This window comes from Lepidochelys kempii, chromosome 3, assembly GCF_965140265.1.
Source record: "Lepidochelys kempii isolate rLepKem1 chromosome 3, rLepKem1.hap2, whole genome shotgun sequence".
NCBI classification, from domain to species: Eukaryota; Metazoa; Chordata; order Testudines; family Cheloniidae; genus Lepidochelys; species Lepidochelys kempii.
The window spans coordinates 113920670-113940206 of NC_133258.1; the positions used below are offsets into that span (position 1 = coordinate 113920670).

Consider the following 19537-nt stretch of genomic DNA (forward strand, 5'->3'; position numbering starts at 1 on the left):
CATCTTCCCAGGGATGGTGGGACTCAGGCTTTGGGCTTCAGCCCTGGGGTGGTAGGGCGGCAGGCTCTGGCTGCAGGGCTTCAGGCTCCGGCCCCAGGCTCCAGCTGTGTGTCTTTGGGCTCTGTCCTCTGGCCACAGGGCCTTGGGCTCCAGCCCCCTTCTGCCTCCCCCGATACCCGATCCAGGGCTTAATTTGTCCCCAAACTTGCCAGGGCTGAGTAAGTCTACTGTGAAAAGTGATACTTGTATGTTTTGTTAATATCTCTTTTCACAACAGATTTACTAGCTAGCAATAAATAAAATACTCTGATTTGGACATGTATATGTGCATATTTATTTGTGCATATTTTTGTTTTTCCTAAAGCTAATTAAGTATTTTAGGAAAAAGTGTGAGAGCGGCCACCAGCAAGAGTTGGTGGCCGCAAATAATTTGGCTGAGAACCCCTGCTCTAGTTGTCTTTGGCACTGGGCCTATGGAAATGTATATGTTATGAAAAATGACCTTTTTGGCCTTTGAAAGACGCATGCCAGATGGTTGCTTGTACATGTCTGGCTCTAGAGCAGGGTTCAACAACCTTTGAGAAGTGGCATGCCAAGTCTTCATTAATTTAAGGTTTCCTGTGCCAGTAATAAATTTTACATTTATAGGGGTCCCCAACGGAACCCCAGACTGGCAACAGACTGAGCGGAGCCAGCAGCCAGGACCCCGGCTGGCATGGACCCGGATGGCTGGAAACCCAGACCAGCAGCGAGGTGAGTGGGGCTGGTGGCTGGTATCCCAGGCCGGCAGCAGGCTGAGTGGGGCTGGGACTCCGGCTGGGACCCCGGATGGCAAGGGGCCAGAAGCCAGGACCCCAGACTGTCAGCGAGCTGAGCGGGGTGGCAGACAGAACCCCAGACTGGCAGCGGCTCACCCGCTGCTGGTCTGGGGTTCCACCAGCTCCTGCCAGCCGGGGTCCTGGCCTCCGGCCCCGCTCAGCCTGCTGCCGGCTAGGGGTTCTGTTCACCCAGGCTGGCAGCAGGCTGAATGGGGCTGGGGCTCCGGCTGGCAAGGGGCTGGTAGACGGAACCCCAGACAGGGAGCAGGCTTAGCAGGTTCGGCGGACAGAACCCCAGACCAGCGGTGGGCTGAGCAGCTCATCCCGTCACCGGTCTGGGGTTCTGTCCACCGGTTCCTGCCAGCCGGAGTCCCAGCCGCTGGACCCGCTCAGCCCGCTGCTGGCCAGAGGGTTTCATTCACCTAATTGTTGTTGCCTAATTGGGAAACAGATTATTTTTCATGATGCTTTGCTTGCCGTTAGCCTTTCTCCTGTATTTTTCAAGACCTAAATTAATGGCCTGTTTTCAAAGTAGAATCATAGAATATCAGGGTTGGAAGGGACCCCAGAAGGTCATCTAGTCCAACCCCCTGCTCAAAGCAGGACCAATTCCCAGTTAAATCATCCCAGCCAGGGCTTTGTCAAGCCTGACCTTAAAAACCTCTAAGGAAGGAGATTCTACCACCTCCCTAGGTAACTCATTCCAGTGTTTCACCACCCTCTTAGTGAAAAAGTTTTTCCTAATATCCAATCTAAACCTCCCCCACTGCAACTTGAGACCATTACTCCTCGTTCTGTCATCTGCTACCATTGAGAACAGTCTAGAGCCATCCTCTTTGGAACCCCCTTTCAGGTAGTTGAAAGCAGCTATCAAATCCCCCCTCATTCTTCTCTTCTGCAGGCTAAACAATCCCAGCTCCCTCAGCCTCTCCTCATAAGTCATGTGTTCCAGTCCCCTAATCATTTTCGTTGCCCTTCGCTGGACTCTCTCTCCAATTTATCCACATCCTTCTTGAAGTGTGGGGCCCAAAACTGGACACAGTACTCCAGATGAGGCCTCACCAATGTCGAATAGAGGGGAACGATCACGTCCCTCGATCTGCTCGCTATGCCCCTACTTATACATCCCAAAATGCCATTGGCCTTCTTGGCAACAAGGGCACACTGCTGACTCATATCCAGCTTCTCGTCCACTGTCACCCCTAGGTCCTTTTCTGCAGAACTGCTGCCTAGCCATTCGGTCCCTAGTCTGTAGCTGTGCATTGGGTTCTTCCGTCCTAAGTGCAGGACCCTGCACTTATCCTTATTGAACCTCATCAGATTCCTTTTGGCCCAATCTTCCAATTGGTCTAGGTCCTTCTGTATCCTATCCCTCCCCTCCAGCGTATCTACCACTCCTCCCAGTTTAGTATCATCCGCAAATTTGCTGAGAGTGCAATCCACACCATCCTCCAGATCATTTATGAAGATATTGAATAAAACCGGCCCCAGGACCGACCCTTGGGGCACTCCACTTGATACCGGCTGCCAACTAGACATGGAGCCATTGATCACTACCCGTTGAGCCCGACAATCTAGCCAGCTTTCTACCCACCTTATAGTGCATTCATCCAGCCCATACTTCCTTGGTGACAAGAATACTATGGGAGACCGTGTCAAAAGCTTTGCTAAAGTCAAGAAACAATACATCCACTGCTTTCCCTTCATCCACAGAACCAGTAATCTCATCATAAAAGGCGATTAGATTAGTCAGGCATGACCTTCCCTTGGTGAATCCATGCTGGCTGTTCCTGATCACTTTCCTCTCATGCAAGTGCTTCAGGATTGATTCTTTGAGTAATTGAATACACACAGCTTAGTTGATGACAATGATTTGTGCATGCTTGGCACTTCTTCAGATTAGTTCCCAACTGCATACACTCTGGAATAAGTGACTGTAATGAGCCATATGGAAAACTTAAGATGTGACATGTTTTGAAAATGGTAGGCAAAGGAAAAGGCAAGGCATCCTTATTCAATGGCCATTCCAATCAAAGCAGCAAAATTCCATTCAATGCCATTCCAATCAAAGCAGCAAAATTTAGTACAAGGGTTGTCTCTGGACTGGTCAGGTAAAAGGAGACTGGGTGCAACTCTCAAGAAGGTGAAAAGGGAATTTGAATAAAACTGACATGCATACAGATTGGTGCAGACAAGAAAAAAATTGTTTTGGGGTTAAAGATAGAACAAGGAAAATTGGTCTTGTTATCCGTGTATGAAGTGAAGAATATCTGTTAGCAAGTAGAAGTCAGAACAGACTGGAGAAACTAAAAGCATTCCAAAATTATAAGGTGAGACAAGTAAAGATGCTTTGTTACTGTCACCCAGCAATACATCCACAAAACCTAGATAATTCTGTAGTGAATTATCAAATCATTGTGCAGAAAGATTTCTTTGGATTGGCTGAATATGGATTTAAATATCATGATTACTAGATTTTTGATGTTCCCTACCCTGTTAAAAGCCACCTAGCATACAGCTCCACCAAAGTATTTTATTTAGCTTTTTAATACAGTTGTTACAAAAGTTAAATTATTAACTATTAGTTTCAAGAACTTGAAGGAAATGATGAAACCCAAAAGATCTCCTAAAATATTTCCAAACTGTGGTTGGTCTTGTATACTGTCCATATCAATTGGAATAAATAAAAGACACTTTTAGTTTGAACTCTGAATTTCCGTGTTTTTGTAGTTTAAGGCACAGCCTTTATGATCTCATTTATTTTAAGCTCCTAAAAAGTTAAATGAAACCTTGTCAATATGCACAGTGCATCTAACTCCATGGTGTGTTTGATAGTTAATTTTAAACAACTAATATATTCAATCATGGTTGTGTTTTTGTTTTTTGTTTTTTTAAACTGATGTGGAGAAGAGAAAAGGGCATTCAGCTAAAGGAAATTACCTTCCCAAATATAACATTTTTAAATGATGTAATCCCTCTTCTCCCCTCCCCCCCATATGTTTTTTTGAATAGAACTAGTGTTCTCATACAGGGCAAGTAATAAGCTGGGTTTTAGCCATACAATGTTGAGCAATAACTCTAGATTTTCTAGGTAAGCATATTGAAATAAGAAACTTCATTTACGGAATGACAGAGATTGTGCTCCCCCCCCTTTGGCTGGAGAACACTATTTTAAACTTAATTCAGTTTTTACTCAATTGCTTTTTCATTAGTCAAATTTATTCTCTGACATCCAGTTTCTGTTGAGATTATTTTTATTCAACTCCCACAAGGTATGTGGTTTTAGTTTTACATACAGTGGTCTTTAAAACTGCTTAACATAGAATCTAGAACGATGGAACCATGTCTCTCATCTTTGTGATCAATATGAAACACTTCCAGGATCACATTCATTGTAATGGCAGCTGAGAAAAGCTCTGATTTAGCAAAGCACTTAAACATGTGCTTATATTCCTCCCCATTTAGCAAAATACTTTAGTATGTGCTGAAGTACTTTGCTAAATTGGGGACTCAAGACCTGGGTTTTTAATTGAGTGTAGATGTCCACTGTATGTGAAACTAACGTGTGGAGGGAGATTTGGCTTCCCCAAGAAAATCAGTCAGTGAGGTCTGTAGATAATTGCAAACTTCAGTTTCAGGAAATATATTATTTACAAACCACACTTCAACAGTTGCACTTTTGTTGGAGTAGTTTGATAAATAACATGTTGCTTTTACAGGAAATGTCTCAGTTTAAATTGAGGCCATTGATTCAGGCAGATTAGAAGTTAGTATGCAGTGTGTTATTAGTCTGTTTTTTATTTCCTCCTCTTTTAATGTATATCCAAAATATCTTGGTGGGGGAGAAGACATGAACTTGTGCACCAGTGAACTGCCCAGATCGAATCTGGGAGGCAAACAGAATCGGCGTTTGGACATATGGAGCTTGTCTGAAGTTTTAACCCATGACTGTTCTATGTTCTCTGCTGTGTACAGTTTCTGATTGCATATGGTCTGTGATCATCAGTGATACAACAAAAGCCCATAAATCATTGAACATGATCAAAAGGATGGATAGTTTTATTTTTTCCTTCAATCTTTTATAGAAACTAATTTGTCTTTGTGCATCTGCCCAAATATCAATATCTGACTCTCTTTTTTTCCTTTAACTTAGTTGGTCTCCACTGTTGTTCTTTGGAGAATAACTCAAACCATTATTTCTGAAAAAGCCTGTTTTGAGTACTACATGAGTTTGTATAAGTGAGGAGCTCTTATATAAGCCTTTTACTGCAGTAGTTTGTAACTGTTCTTAATAATACAAATCCATTGCAATTATATAAAACACACCAGCCAGGCTGGTGTATCAGCAGTTTCCCTGCAGTTTGCTTATTAAGTCAAAACTCTGTGCATTTCCTACCTTGATCATTATGTTGGGAAGAGTGAGTCAGTGGAGTACGTGAGAGTAAAGTGATAGTTATCCATTATTATGGTTTTAAACAGGAGTTTTTTGGGTCATGAATAACCGTCAGCAGTGCCAAACCAAACATTCCTTTGCATCCTTTTTCTCTTGCTTTCCAAAACAATTTACAGTTGTAGAAAGAAAATCTGTCCTGTCTGTTACTCACTCTGCAACTAATTTGTTTAGGAAATTTTTTAATGGAGTAAATGGGCCTTCTAGACAACACTAACTTTTTGGCATTTATTGGCAGGAGTCAACGTCTGCTGGAGGTTCCATAATTTTTCTAATGCAATAGCTGTAAAGTTTAAAGGAGGAGAAGAAAAAGAAAAAACCCTCAAACAACTCTCAAACATTTTAGATAGAAGAGATAATCAAAACCTGTTGAGTGCATAGCTTTAGAATGCTGAATGTAAAATAGATTGCATTTGGGTATTTGATATATAGTATATTTTATATTGGTTTGATGGACAGCATTATTTTTGTTACTAGCCAAACTACTTTAAAATTCTAAACATAGTGCATAGGTACATTCCTTTAAAGTCTCTGTGTATTCACAATTTGCATTTGGTGCCAAGAAGAGTTTATTCTGCAGTTAATTCATTTTATAGATATTTCTTTAAATGGCTGGAATTTAATTCATAATGTTTTATCTTGTAAAAGTAGCATACTCAATCCTGAGGGATTGTTGTTCTATTAAAAGCAATGGGGCTGATTCAGCATAAGTGAGGCTCTGTAAAGGAGTCCTGACTCTTTCTGTCGCGAAGTGGTAATGGCTTTAATACAAGATGTTGATTTATTGAATCAGGTATGTGAACTAGGAAGACTTATAGGGTTGTAAAAGGCTTTCTCCCCTATCTCAGTATTTCTGGCTTGAGGCATTTTAAAACCTTGAGTCAGATACCCAAAATCAAGAGATTGGTTTTAAAATCATGAGCTTTAGTTCCCTCCCTTCTCCCGCTCCTTCAAAATTGAGATTTTATTTGTCTTCTAGATTTTTTTAGGGCCCTTATGGTATGTTTCCAAGCTTAACACAGTTGTTTCGCTGAAACCATGAGGGCTAGAAACTTATTTTAAACAATCCAGATGAAAAGATGGGGGAGGTATTTGGACAAAGAAATTTATCTGGATTAGTGGGCCCTTTTACATGGGAAAAGGGATATACATCTTCAATTTGTGGAGCTCATAAAGGAATTTTTTAAATAAATGTCTGTATAGACAGCATTTGTCTCCAGTTAAGATCATCATATTTTTGCTACTAGGGAAGTGCTCTGTTGGAGGGGTAAGGGAAACATGTGACAGTTATGTCTGGGAATAGATGGTTTGGGGAAGAAATTATTAAAGAGATTAATTTTATGGGGTGCCAGCATCCTCGAGATCTGCTTACTTAATGTTGGGGTAAAGCATCTACCTTTTTAAACAGAATGACAAATGTATTCCTTATTGTTAGCAGCTAGATTTTATATACACTTTACTAGAAAAATGTGACTCTGCCTTTGGAACTGTAATATAGTAAAATATGGACTGTCCTTGTTGTGCAAACTTTTCATTACAAACACCTACACAAGAGAAGTGCAAAAAAGTGGATAGGTGTTTAGAAATTTAGTTAGCCTTTTTAATCTACTCAGAGGAGGAGGGCTGCCCAGGCAGAAAACCAGAATCTTCAGCTAGGATTTTGAATATTAACCTGAATAGGTAATGTACAATGTAGTATTTGATCATTTTATTGTAACTTTGCCTTAATAAAGAATAAAAAACAAAATGTTTCTCATGTAATCCCATGATTTTCTAGAAGAGAAACACTGCAAGACTCACAATAAAATCACAAAAGTTGGTAACACTTCTATCTGCTTCACTACATCAAATAAGTATGTAGCAGTCTTAACACTCTGTAGTTTGCAGGCTAGGAACCTTCAGTGACAGAGTAGAAGTCTGAAGTACAAGTGGCCGATGCAGTGTTAGCAAGTGATTACATTCATGTATAAACATTTTTCACCAATATGGGGAAATCCTTCCTATATATTCTATCTCAGTGTTTTATACTGCCATATATCACTGGAGCATTTGAGAGCCTATATATTGGACTCAAATGCATTTAACATTCATATATATTTCTGTTACCTGTGTTTGTTGCCAGTTTCCAAAGTTCTTTGTGTTTAAACAAAGCCTTTGTTTCTTTGCATCCTATCTTTTTCCTACTACTTAATCCTGTGGTGAAGTCATCTAGCTGAGTTTGTGACACTACAGTCCCTTTCAAAACAATGAGTTGTGATATCCTAAGCACAGGCTGAAACAAAAGGAGAAGCTTCTGTATTAAACACTCCCACACAGCTCCAATAATAGAAAAATAATCAGCAGAAACCTAATATGCCTTAGAAGTAAATCTCAGGGGTTTTCTTCCTCACATTCAACCTCACAGAAGTCTGGGACTTCTCTCTCTTTAGAGCCATTTCCTTTAGATTACTGGGCAACTGCTAGCCATTTGTACAGACAGTGTCTCTAACCCAGGATTTGCCCTTGCTGATGATCCCAACTCCTGACTCTGCTTGTGCCATCAGAGTAGCGGCAGCAGCCGCTTCTGACTAAAATCTGGAATCTGTGGTGCAGGTGCTGGGAATTAGAGAACCAAATTTAAAAAAATTAATTCTAAAAGGGAAATGAGCATGTTTAGGTGTCTTTTAGCCACATCAGAGTTATAGGAACAGTTTTATGTTTTTTGAAAAGTAGTTCTGGTGTTTGACACCAGTGGGACCCATATTTCTTTAAGGTTTCTTTCCTTATGTGAGTGCACAAGAAAGGCATTCATTAGTGCTGAAGGAAATGGCTTCGTACATACTGAAAGACTTTTGTTATAAGCTAGCGTTACTGGTCAAATGGTGGTGTTGTGCTATAATTAGTGGTACATTGTCAGTCAATATGGATTTATATGCACCACACTTATTAGTGTTAAATCTCTTTGCAGTCAAGATTAAATATATCTAATCGTTCTCCTTGTAGTTCTGTCTGTCTTTCATGCAAGAAGATAAGATGCTGAAGATCAATAAATACCCAAACCATGCGTTTCAACTTGAGGAGGGGGGGGGGAGTGTGTGTGTGTGTGAGAGAGAGGAACTATTACTCTGCCATTGTGTGTGTATATCTGATCTTGACTCCCTCTAGTGACTGAGTTCAGTGGCTATACAGCTAATTATGATATTGCAGAGCTCAACAAAAACAGGCTTGTGCTTTTGGTGTTCAAAGTCACAGGTTTGGTTCCAGACAATTGTCGTGTGTGTCCGTGTGTCCAAAGCTCTTTACACAGCAAGAAGAGAATGTCACTGTTAGTTCAAGGAGAAGAAAGCTAGGAACTACAGTGCAGAAAAGATCCAAGTAGTTTTGAATACAATCTATTTAGGCTGAGAATAGATTGAAGTGTGTTACAAAGCCCGTCCAGTCTAAAACTGCTAATGACTCTTGAAAATGTCAGACCATTGTGTGCTAATTCTTGCCAGTACTCTGTCCTTTGAATGGGTTTGTAGATTAGATTTTTAAATCTGATTTTCCTTATGTAGGCCTAGATAGCATCGAGCAGTAAAACTTACTTTTTGTAAAAAGCAAATCCTATAGAACATAATGCTATAGAAATCCGGTTACTGTTTATCTTGAAAACTGTGCCCTAGCAAATGTTTATAATGAAAACCACATTGTTTAGATGTTATTGTGGAAAAGTGAATCTGATGCAATGCATTATACCTGGTGCTATGCCTTAAATCAGGGTGGGCAAACTTTTTGGCCCAAGGGCCACATCTGGGTATGGAAATTGTATGGTGACCCATGAATGCTCATGGAATTGGGGGTTGGGGTGCAGGGAGCATGCAGGGGCTCTGGCTGGGGGTGAGGGCTCTGGGGTGGGTCTGGGGATGAGGGATTGGAGGTGCAGGAGGGTGCTCCGCATTAGGACTGAGGGATTCAGAGAGCAGGAGGGGGATCAGGGCTGGGGCAGGGGTTTGGGGCATGGAAGTGGGTTGGGGTGCAGGCTCCAGGTGGCGCTTACCTTAAGGAGCTCCCGGAAGCAGCGGCATGTCTCCCCTCCAGCTCCTACACAGAGGCACGGCCAGGCAGCTTTGTGTACTGCCCTGTCTGCAGGAGCTGCCCCTTCAGCTCCCATTGGCAATGGTTCCCAGCCAATAGGAGCTGCGGGGGTGGCTCTTGGGCCAGGGGCAGCGTGCGGAGCCCTTGGCTACCTCTATGCATAGGAGCCGGAGGGGGAACATGCCACTGCTTCCTGGAGCCATGAGCAGGGCAAGCCCCCGACCCTGCTCCCTGGCTGGAGCACTGGAGTGGCTCGAGCCCCAGACCTCACTCCCCGGCAGGAGCTTGAGGGCTGGATTAAAATGTCTGAAGCGCTGGATGCAGCCCCCAGGCCGCAGTTTACCCATCCCTACCTTAAATCCACTGAAATCAAGCTAACACAGAACACATTACCTGCTTGCTGACCAGTATATTGCTTTGTGAACACATGTCAGTAGTGTTCTGTGATCTGCACTGGCTGCTGTATGCGTTCCTGATGGAGTTTGTGTTGACTTTTACCTATAAATCATGAAAGAGCTCGGGACCAGATTGCTTCTTTATTAGTATGATACTGCCATAAAGTGTATTCCAGGAAGGGCGTAGGCTAGGCCAGCCACCTTGCCCTGGCTCTTTGAAATAGCCCAAATTTGTTGAACTTCAGGACAAGTTACAAAGTCTCTCAATATTCCTTATGCTTTGAGGGATCAAGGGTGTGTTCAGGACTAGTACGTGTAGATGAGGTGGGGTACCGTTTGGGTTAGTTTTACCTTTTTTCTAGTTATTGTCTGACTTTGGGGGAGTGGGGGATTGAAGAGAGGCTACTGGCTTTATTTGCACCTGTACAGTCGTGCATATATGTATATGTAAGGTGGATATATATATATATATATAACTTTAAAGTCCATAGAGCTTTGCATAGGAGCTTCCACACTTTTTTATATTGGTGTTATAAATCAAAGTAAATGAAATAAGGGTAGTAAATGGTTTGGTTCAGAAACTGCCTAGACACTGAAAGCCAAAAACCATATAGAATTATCCTGCCAGTTTGGGGCTGATCTGTAGCAATTGACTAAAGCTACTAAAGCCTGGGTATCATCCACAAATTACAAAGAAACACAATGTTGCATTCTCAGGAAGTAGCCAGTGCCACCTGCAGGAACTATGTTACTGCATGTTGTGTCTGTAGTTCAGTGTACAGCAACTTTAAAACCCATATGAGATAGAAGTAACACATTCAAATATGATCATATCCGAGGATGTTGTATTCCATTTTTTTACTGTATAGATAGCATCATGATGATACACAGTTTAGGATAAATTGTTTGGTTAAATAATCCCCAAACAGCAACACTAACTAAACCACAGAAGTATGGGATGATATGGACACCACCTTGCTTACACTAGGAAATAACCATTGGAAGTTGTCGACTTGTAGACCCTTTCTTTTTTCCTGGAAATCTCGTGAAAAGTATTACTGTACAAGTACAGATATTACTTAAACTGGGTAAAGGATGAGCAAACCTATGTGTGATGGAGATCAGAGGTAAGTATTATTCCTGGACTACTGTTGAGTTTATAAATCACGCAGTGACTCCTGCATTGGTTTACATCACACGACTACTTCATAAATATATATATAAATACCTGTTTCACTGTTCAAAACCAGTGTTTGTTCATCTATGATATCGATACCCATCACTGACTACTTGAACATCTGCCAGATTAATAGATTGGTGTAACATGGTTCCTAGTATATGTTTGAAGTTTCATTTTTCTTTCTCCTCCTCATCTTCTCTGGTTATGGAAAACTCTGTCTGGGGTAGGTTTTCTTTTTCTTTTTTCCCTTGGAGGATTGGGGGCAGTAGTTGTAAAATGGAAGGTCTTGGAACATGACTGTAAATTGGTCAAATTCTGGATTAGTCTGATGTCCTCAAGATGTTCATTTGGCATCCCTTGGTGGAGAATGCCTTATCTCTGGCTCTTGCACACTTTATCCTGGATTTCATGATCTGCATTGCCCCAGAAAAACATGCTGTCTTGGTTCACAGATGGAGATGCCATCTCTAATGTAGCTGGGACCTGATCCAGTAATGGGTTTGGAGATCATTACCAAGGTCTTGAGCTGGCATTGAAAGTGGATTGGTAGCCTGTTATGAGCACATTGGCTAACTCATGGAGAAAGCAGACTGCCACATTCTGCACAAACTGGAATTTTTGCATTGTTTTCAGATTACATAAATCAGTGACAGTAATTCAGTCCAGAGGTGACAAATGCATGGAACACTGTGACCGGGTCTTCATTTGTGAGGAAGGGCTGAAGTTTCCTAGAAAGCTGGAGAAGGCAGGAGGTGTGTGTTATGTCACTGATGCTACTGGGACTGTTCGGTTCAGTGATTGTTCACATAGGGTCTTGAGGCTTTGCATCATTTTTTTGGAAATGGAGTGGTGTGGTGATGGTGCTGGTGCATGCCTTCATTTGACAGGGAGGACAGCATCTCTGCTAGCTCCTCAAAATGCTCCCCTTCACACCAAAATAATGTAGATCTTGCCTGGACTGAGTTGGAGCCAGCTGCTCTTTACTCAGGAACTGGTCTCTTGTAGGTGTTGTGACATCTTAATAACAGTAATATTGATTGCAACTATGGGGAAAAGAGATAGAACTGAGTGCTGTCAGTGTGGTGTTGACAGTGGAATTCATGGCATCTTGCTTTAACTCTCAAGTGGTCTTTTGTATATTGTGATATGCAAGGAAGATAGCACAGACCTCTGTGAGACTCTGCGGGGCCCTTGGGAAGAAGAGCAGTTACTCATCAACACTCTGGTTTCTGCTGGACAGAAATGAATGGAGCCATTGTGGTGCTGTGCCGTGTACTCTATATGGGAACTTCCAAGGTGAAGATATCGCCAACTTAATATTTATCATAGACAAGAACTTAACTTTCAAGAAAGAGGTCTTAAGCTGCTGGAAACATATTAAAAGAATTAAGGCCTTTGGACATGCTTAACTCTGAATTTTCAGGATTTCTATTCTTTTATCCCCTCTTGTCTTTATTTAGAATTTTTCTGGGTTTTCAATGTATTTGAGTGGACTTGATTTTAAAGAATGTTCTTGTCTATTACCTTTATTATTACCATAATGACAGCATGGTGGAGATGTTTTGTCTGAGGGTGTTCACCCAACCAGTGACAGTGTGGCTTATGTAGAATCCGTGACACCAAGAGGAAAGGTAGAGGGCCAGTGGACCAGCACTCCATGTTAGTGTGGAATATAGATCCAGAAGATTAGATACTATGTTCCCTTCCAAAGTCCTAGGGTGAAATCCCCATTCCCTGGAAGTGAGTGGCAAAACTTTTGGAGACAGGATGTAACCCTTGGCAATGCAAAAGGAAATCTCAGCTTTTCAATAGAAAGTATTTGATCTATACATAATAAATCTATATACATAATAAATATACTATATTGTCCGTGATTCAGAAAAGCACTTAAGCATGTGATTAACTTTAGGCAAGTGCTGAAGTCTGATTTGGGTTAAGCAAATGATTTATGTGTTGTCTTGAATAGGGATGCTTTCCTGAACTGAGGCCAATCCATGCAGTTGTTGCTGCTGGTGTCCTACAGGGAGATGTTTTGCTTGTCTCTCAAGAATTTGGCTGTGTCTACACTACAGACCTTACAGTGTCACAGCTGTACTGCTGCAGCTGCAAGGTCTCCCCTGTAGCCGCTCGGGTGCACGCACGTGCGCTCGCTCTCTCTCTCTCTCTCACTCATATATAATTGGGGATGGTTTAATGAGTGGTGGTAGCTATGTCAGTGGGAGACCATCTCCCACCGACAGCACTGTCCACACAGGTGCTTTTGTCGGTGAAACTTATGAGGGCCGGGGGGGGGGTGTTTCTTTCACTGATTTGTTTAGTTCAAATAAGAATCCAAACACTGGGAGGTGTTTATTTCAAACTGCTGACCCTTTTTGGAATACAATTAGTGATTGCTGCTTCTATTAAGGCTCAATTTAGGAGAGCTATGCTATTTCACTGTGCTATTTCCTTATGTAATACAAACAAATTGCATTTATGTTGTGTTCCTTTTTAAATACCTTTTAATTACTGATATGTTAATCACTATACATTATTTTGAACATTGCAATGAATGGAAATATCTGTCATTTTTGTTCTGTTTTTTGGAGCACTTCATTTTTGTAATATTAAATTTGACTTCTTTTTTGCTTTTTCTGTAACTCCTGAAGTATTTGCAGCAGTTCTGGGTTTTGAGAGGAAAACTGATCTACCATTAGAGAGTTGAAGAAATTTTTGCTCTGAGACCTCCCACTGGGCCCATTTGGGTGGCCCTGGCTGATTATGGCATGTAAAAATGCATGGCCACGGATCTGCATGCTTTTGGTTACTGTTAGAGCCTTGCTTATTTTACTTGAGAAACATAAACAGTATAGTTGTATGTATTCATAATATCACAGATAAATGCATATTGCATTTCAAGCTTCCTAACTGGGTAATAATAATACAGAGCTCTTATGTAGCACTTTTCAATGTTCCTGCAAAAAATAGTGCCCAAACATATACAGTAATTAGAATCACAAATACTGTAACTTTTGTAAATAGTGATGGACCCAGGAATTTTAAGTGTCATGTGGCCTAACAGTTGAAGCCACAAAGGACAGGAATAATACTGGCTTTGTCAATAATTGCAGCTCAGATAAAAACATTCAAAAGTGTCCTGTAAGATTATTTTTCTTGAGGTCCCTTGTATAATTGAACTCACAACTGTTTGTAACCCAGAGGTTCACAGTAGGATTGTTGTATACATTGAGTTATTTGGATTAGAAGGTAAGCGGGGTTGCATTCTTTTATCTCTTATCTATCTATCATCTACAAGAATATGGCCATTGCAAAAGGAAAGGATCCCTCCCTTAATTTGAAAAGATGGCTTTATACCAACTGCTATTGGTATACCCCAAATGATCAGAATTCACGTTAACATCCCCTTTCAAACAACAAAGAAACATGAGAAAGGTTGAAGATGTCGCTGTCAATCCGATATTGGATGCCAATCCCCTGTGGTAGACGATCTTGAATTAGTGTTTTCATAGCTGCTAAGAAAATGGAGAAAAGGGTGGGTGCCAGTACACAACCTTGTTTTATGCCAGTTTGGATGACACAGGGGTCGGAGGTAGAGCTGCTGCACAGGGTGGAGGCAGTCATCCGGTCATGGAGGAGTCTTACAATGGTGATATATTTGCTTGTGCAGCCAAACTTTAACATGATTTTCCACAGATCCTCATGGTTGACCAGAGTTGAAGGCTTTGGTCAGATCGATAAAGGCCATATACAGCTCCTGGTGGTGGTGGTGGTATTTTTTCTGAATCTACCTGGCTGCAAAAGTCATGTTGGTGGTGCCTCATGATGGTCTGAAGCCAAATGGACTCTGGAAATACTTCCTCTGCAAGAGGGAGCAGACGATTCAGTCAGATTCTAGCAAGAATCTTCCCAGCGATAGAGATAAGGGCAATGCCTCGATAGTTACCACAGTTGGCCTTGACTCCTTTTTTGAAAATGGAGATGATGATAGCATTACGTAAGACATCATATATCATAAGACACAAAAAAAAATAGTGTTAGTTGGAGCACTGTGTCTACCTTCCTTGGAAAATGTTTAATTTATGTCAAAGTTCAGAATGTGTATTGATCATGGTTTTACTGTACTTATATTAAAGTCCTATCCTGCAAGTGCTTATGTATGTGAGTAACTATACTCAAAGTCCCATCGAGATCGATCTGTCTGAACAATACAGAATTCGGGGTCAAGGCCTCAGTTTCTAACTTGAAAATAAATCTTGCTGTTGCACGCCTCTCCTTCTTCCCCCAGCCTTGCCGTTCCTCTAATCAAAAACACAAAACTAAAAAACGTTTTTCTGAATTCTGTTTACCTAAATATCCAAAGTGGAAGCTGTTATCTTGACAATTTGGTGATGTGAGTTGGAAAGAAAGAACTGCCTTTCTTCATCATCAAACTGGACTCCTGCATTTTAAGTATAATTTAAAATTGTAGCCTTCACTTAGTCCTGGTCAGTGCTGCTCAGAATAGATCTAGACAACACTGGCTTAGAAAGCTCAGGTGTAAGCTGATGCTGCCACTGTTCCTAAGGCTGGGGGAGCTCTGCTAGTACTAGAGTGATGATGGTAAACTTTAAATTGTCAGTGTAGAAAAATCTAGGATAATCAGTATGATTAGGTTTACTGGTTTTATGAAACTGTGAACGAGTATTTCTAAGCAATGTTTTGAAAATTTCTTTTTCTAGAGCAAATGGGCCTTTTAAACTTATTGCATATTTATTTAGGTGAATAACAATTTGAACATTGTAGTAAATCACAAACTTTAGCAGCACTGTATTATACTTACATATAGTAAACTGGTAAATAGTGAAAATCCATCAATGGAATGATGGTGTTGAAATTCATTTGGATTATCCAAATGAGTTCTTCTCACAGACAGCCATTAAAGCTGTTGAAAGTATGAATCGGTTCAGTAAACACCATGTCTTGTGTGGGGTATTTGAAAATAACTCTTTCAATTTAGAACTCCATTATGAAAAATGTCAAGGTCATTCAAATGCCAGCTTGAATCTTGTTTGTTTTTTGTGCAGCAAACAATAGGGCATGCTCAGTGAAGAGTTGGACACATGCATGTCATTAGAGTCCTAAGATGTGAAAATTGGCAGGTGTCTCATTTTAAATGTAATGTTCTCTGGTAACAGATTGGGGTGTCACAAAGGCAAGGTTATGACTTCTTTTTAAGATCAAGCAGAAGGGAATGATTTATAATGTGAAGGGGAAGTGGTCTGAATTAAAAAAATAAAGTTTACCTAAATAAAGTTTACCTAATAGAAACAGAGGGAAGACAGAAAATGAGTGTCCAAGAAAATAGTTTTATGTGTAAATGTTTTCTTGCTTCTTATTTAGCCCCAGTACAAAGTTCCCCTTAAAAAAACCCATAGATTTGTGAAGGAGATTAGGAATTTCATTAAATTGTCATTGGCATTTTAGTGATTTATTACCACTTAAATGTTTGTTAATTCCATGTTGCTCAAAATGAAGAGACACTGATATCCATGTTTTATTCTTTATTGTTAAAAAACATGGAGAAGTCTGCATTTGTAATATGAAAACTGTTTTTTAAAAAACCTACAGGTTATAGAAACAGTTCTCTGGAATTCTAAATGGGATGATAGAATTAAATACTGCATTTACTTATGTTCTTTCAGTCAAACATATAGAGTAATTGATTAGTACCTATAGGCCTTACTGAATAAGCAGCATTTGACTTTATATATTGGCTAAATATTCACAAACAATATGCATCATTGAATCCAAAGTGATGGCAGTGAGCTTGCCAAGACTGTAGAATTAGTGTCTGTGTATTTATTCCAGCCAACTGTTTCATGATGATAAGCATATGTAATTAATTTCTAGCAATCTGTTTGAAAAGCAGATGGAGATGAAAAATTAAACTCTGCTGGAGAGCGGCTACAACTTGTGTTTCTATTTTATTATAGATTTGATTTTTTTTAAAGGATTTTTAGAGAACTTTTCTTAAATCATGTGTCAAGGCCATGCTTGTTTAAATGGTGTGGGAGGTTGTACAACTGCCCTTTATATAACTACATGGATGGTAATATTCAATTGGATAAATGTTGTATAAACTTATAACCAGTGAATTCATGGTGGTGGGGAATTCAGAAATTATAATCAACTACTTCATAATAAGTAGTAGTCTAATTATTTGTGGGTGAAATTTACCTGCTAGGTACCAAATCTTGCAGATCTTACTCAGGCAAAACTCTTTCTGAAGTCAATGGAAATTTTGCCTGTGTAAAGACTGTGTAGGATTTGGTTTTTATGTGAGATGAACAGAACTCTTCTGTAAAATCTCTTCGTTAACAGAGCTTCTGATGCTTTCTAAATAGGCATCAACAGGTTTCCTATATTCTTATGTTGAATTCCACCCTGAAACTTGTAAGACTATGCCTATCATTTATAAGATTTGTATGTATTTTTAAAATTGTGAATGCCTCCATAACACTGGACAGCTATGTCTGGTATAAATATAAATAAATATGCCTGAGAAATCAGAAATAAATTGTATTGTTGTATTTTATATATACAGATTATTTGATAAAGGTCAGTGCTGAAATGTTTATTTTTGTTCTAGGGATGGCAGTAGGGATTTGAACAAACCATATCTGATACACAGGGGCATAATGGTTTGAAAAAATCTGAAGCCCCTTATTTGATTAACAGACGCTCTATTCCCTAAGTCACCTTATACCAAAGCTAAGATGCAGAAGTCTTCCAAAATGCTGTATTTGGTGACCTTGTAGACCATCCTCTGAATTCCAGGGCATATCCATACATGTAAACCAACTCCCTTGTGTGAGGAAGCTGTTAAGGACAGAAAAGTTGACTGATTTTTTTTTGTATGCCTTTTAAGCTTCTAATGCCATAAACTGGGCTACTATTACTTAATACAAAAATATCTAGTGCCATAAACTGCATTGCACTTAATAAATCATCACCAGACATGTTCCATTCCCCAATGAGTGCTCTCTGTTTCTCTGGTTGGAATGCAAGCTCCTTGGGGCAGAGGACTGTCTTCCTCTGTTTCATAAACTTGCTGTAAGAGCTTAACTAATAGTAAGGAATGTATTTTTAACCAGTAATGGGAAAATGTTAAAATTTGCAGAGGCTTAAAAGTAGGACTTGAAAAATGTTTGATACATACTAGCTATAAGCCAGTACAAAAGATGATCCATTAGCATAAACCAGTGGCAAAATCTTGTTGTGAAGTTCATTCAAGTTGAGAAACAGATTGGGAGTTGAAAAAGCAGCAAGGCTTGTTTTTGTTTTCCAATCTATAAATAAAAGCTAGACATGAGAGAATGACACCTACCAGTTCTAAAATCTTGAAGGATATGGTGATAGTGAATTGAACTGATTGTCTTGTAACTACAGATAATACTTCCTTTGTTTAATAAATCAGTTAGTTTTAAATACAAACATGTTTTGATAAACGTAAGAAATTATGTATCCAGAATATTTTAGGTAGCCTTATTTAACAAATGAAAAAACATTTTTAAAATGCTGTTTTTGTGCATTTTAATTGAATTCCAATATCCATCCAAACACACCTTGCCACAAAGTTTAAAAAAAAACCATAGTGAATAAGAAATGCATCATTTTCCATATTATAACATTGTAAAAATGTAAGAATCTGAATAAATGTATGTTAAGCTATGCAATTGTTTAAATAAATGTAGATTGACAGACATAGTGTATCCTCCTGATTTGCAAAAGAAGTACAAACTATAGTGTAAAGACTGTACTTAATTGTGAAATCAACATGTTTTAAAGGTTACTAACCAATGAGAATCAACCTTTTTGTTTAGGAAAATAACAAACAAACAAAGTACAAATGCAAAACAAGATTAAAATCAATTCTTTTTAAAGCAAGGTTTCCTGCTTGCTGATTTTTAAATCATGATTCAAATAGATATTTTAAATCACTTTGATTCAAAACCATTCCATCATGTTAGACACTCTTGAACAGGATGAAATGACTATTGAAGAAAGGTTGAAAGAATTAAATGTGTGTGGTATTGCTAAGAGATGATATCAAGCATAGGGTGTGACTGGGAAGCGGTGGTGGTGATCTACAAATGTTTGAAGCGTTTAAACTAGAGGAAAGTCAAAGGTATAAGGCTGGTGCAAACCAGCCAGGCTTAGTGGGATGCCACTGAGAGGGAAAAGTCAGGATGAATTTCAGGAAATACCTCCTGACAGTTGGTTCCATTAGGCTGTGGAATATTCTCCCAAGGGAAGTGATTAAAATCCCCGTTGAAGGGAAACACCCCAAAATAGGCTGGACAATACACTAATAAATACTGTGTACTGTTATGAAGGGCCTGTTTCCCAAAGGTGTTAACATAATCCAGAAAATGCCCAGTATTAAACAAGGGCTGGGGCCTGTTTAATACCATGGTGAACACATCATTAAAAATCCTTTTAACCTTCTATTAAAGATAAGGAAAAGAAGGAAAGCCATTAAAGCATTTGAAATATAAAGTATTGAATAAGGCTTTCATTTTAACATCATGCCTTGTTCCCTTTTCATTAGCTAGAGAGAGCTTTTAGAAGGAAAAACTGCCTTGTTTAACAGTCTGTT

The 19537-nt window shown here is 39.7% G+C and overlaps 1 protein-coding gene across 6 annotated transcripts in view; it reads left to right on the plus strand.

Moving 5' to 3' along the window:
- Window positions 1-19537, plus strand: part of PLEKHG1 (pleckstrin homology and RhoGEF domain containing G1) — a 215355-nt gene that overhangs the window by 40153 nt on the left and 155665 nt on the right. For 2 of the 6 annotated variants that reach the window (XM_073337635.1, XM_073337634.1), the window contains exon 2: window positions 649-753. The exons of the other annotated variants lie outside the window; for them this stretch is intronic. In XM_073337635.1, coding sequence (XP_073193736.1) covers window positions 726-753 — 28 coding nt within the window. In that variant the 5' untranslated portion in view covers window positions 649-725. The remainder of the gene's footprint in view (window positions 1-648; window positions 754-19537) is intronic. 6 annotated transcript variants of the gene reach the window in all.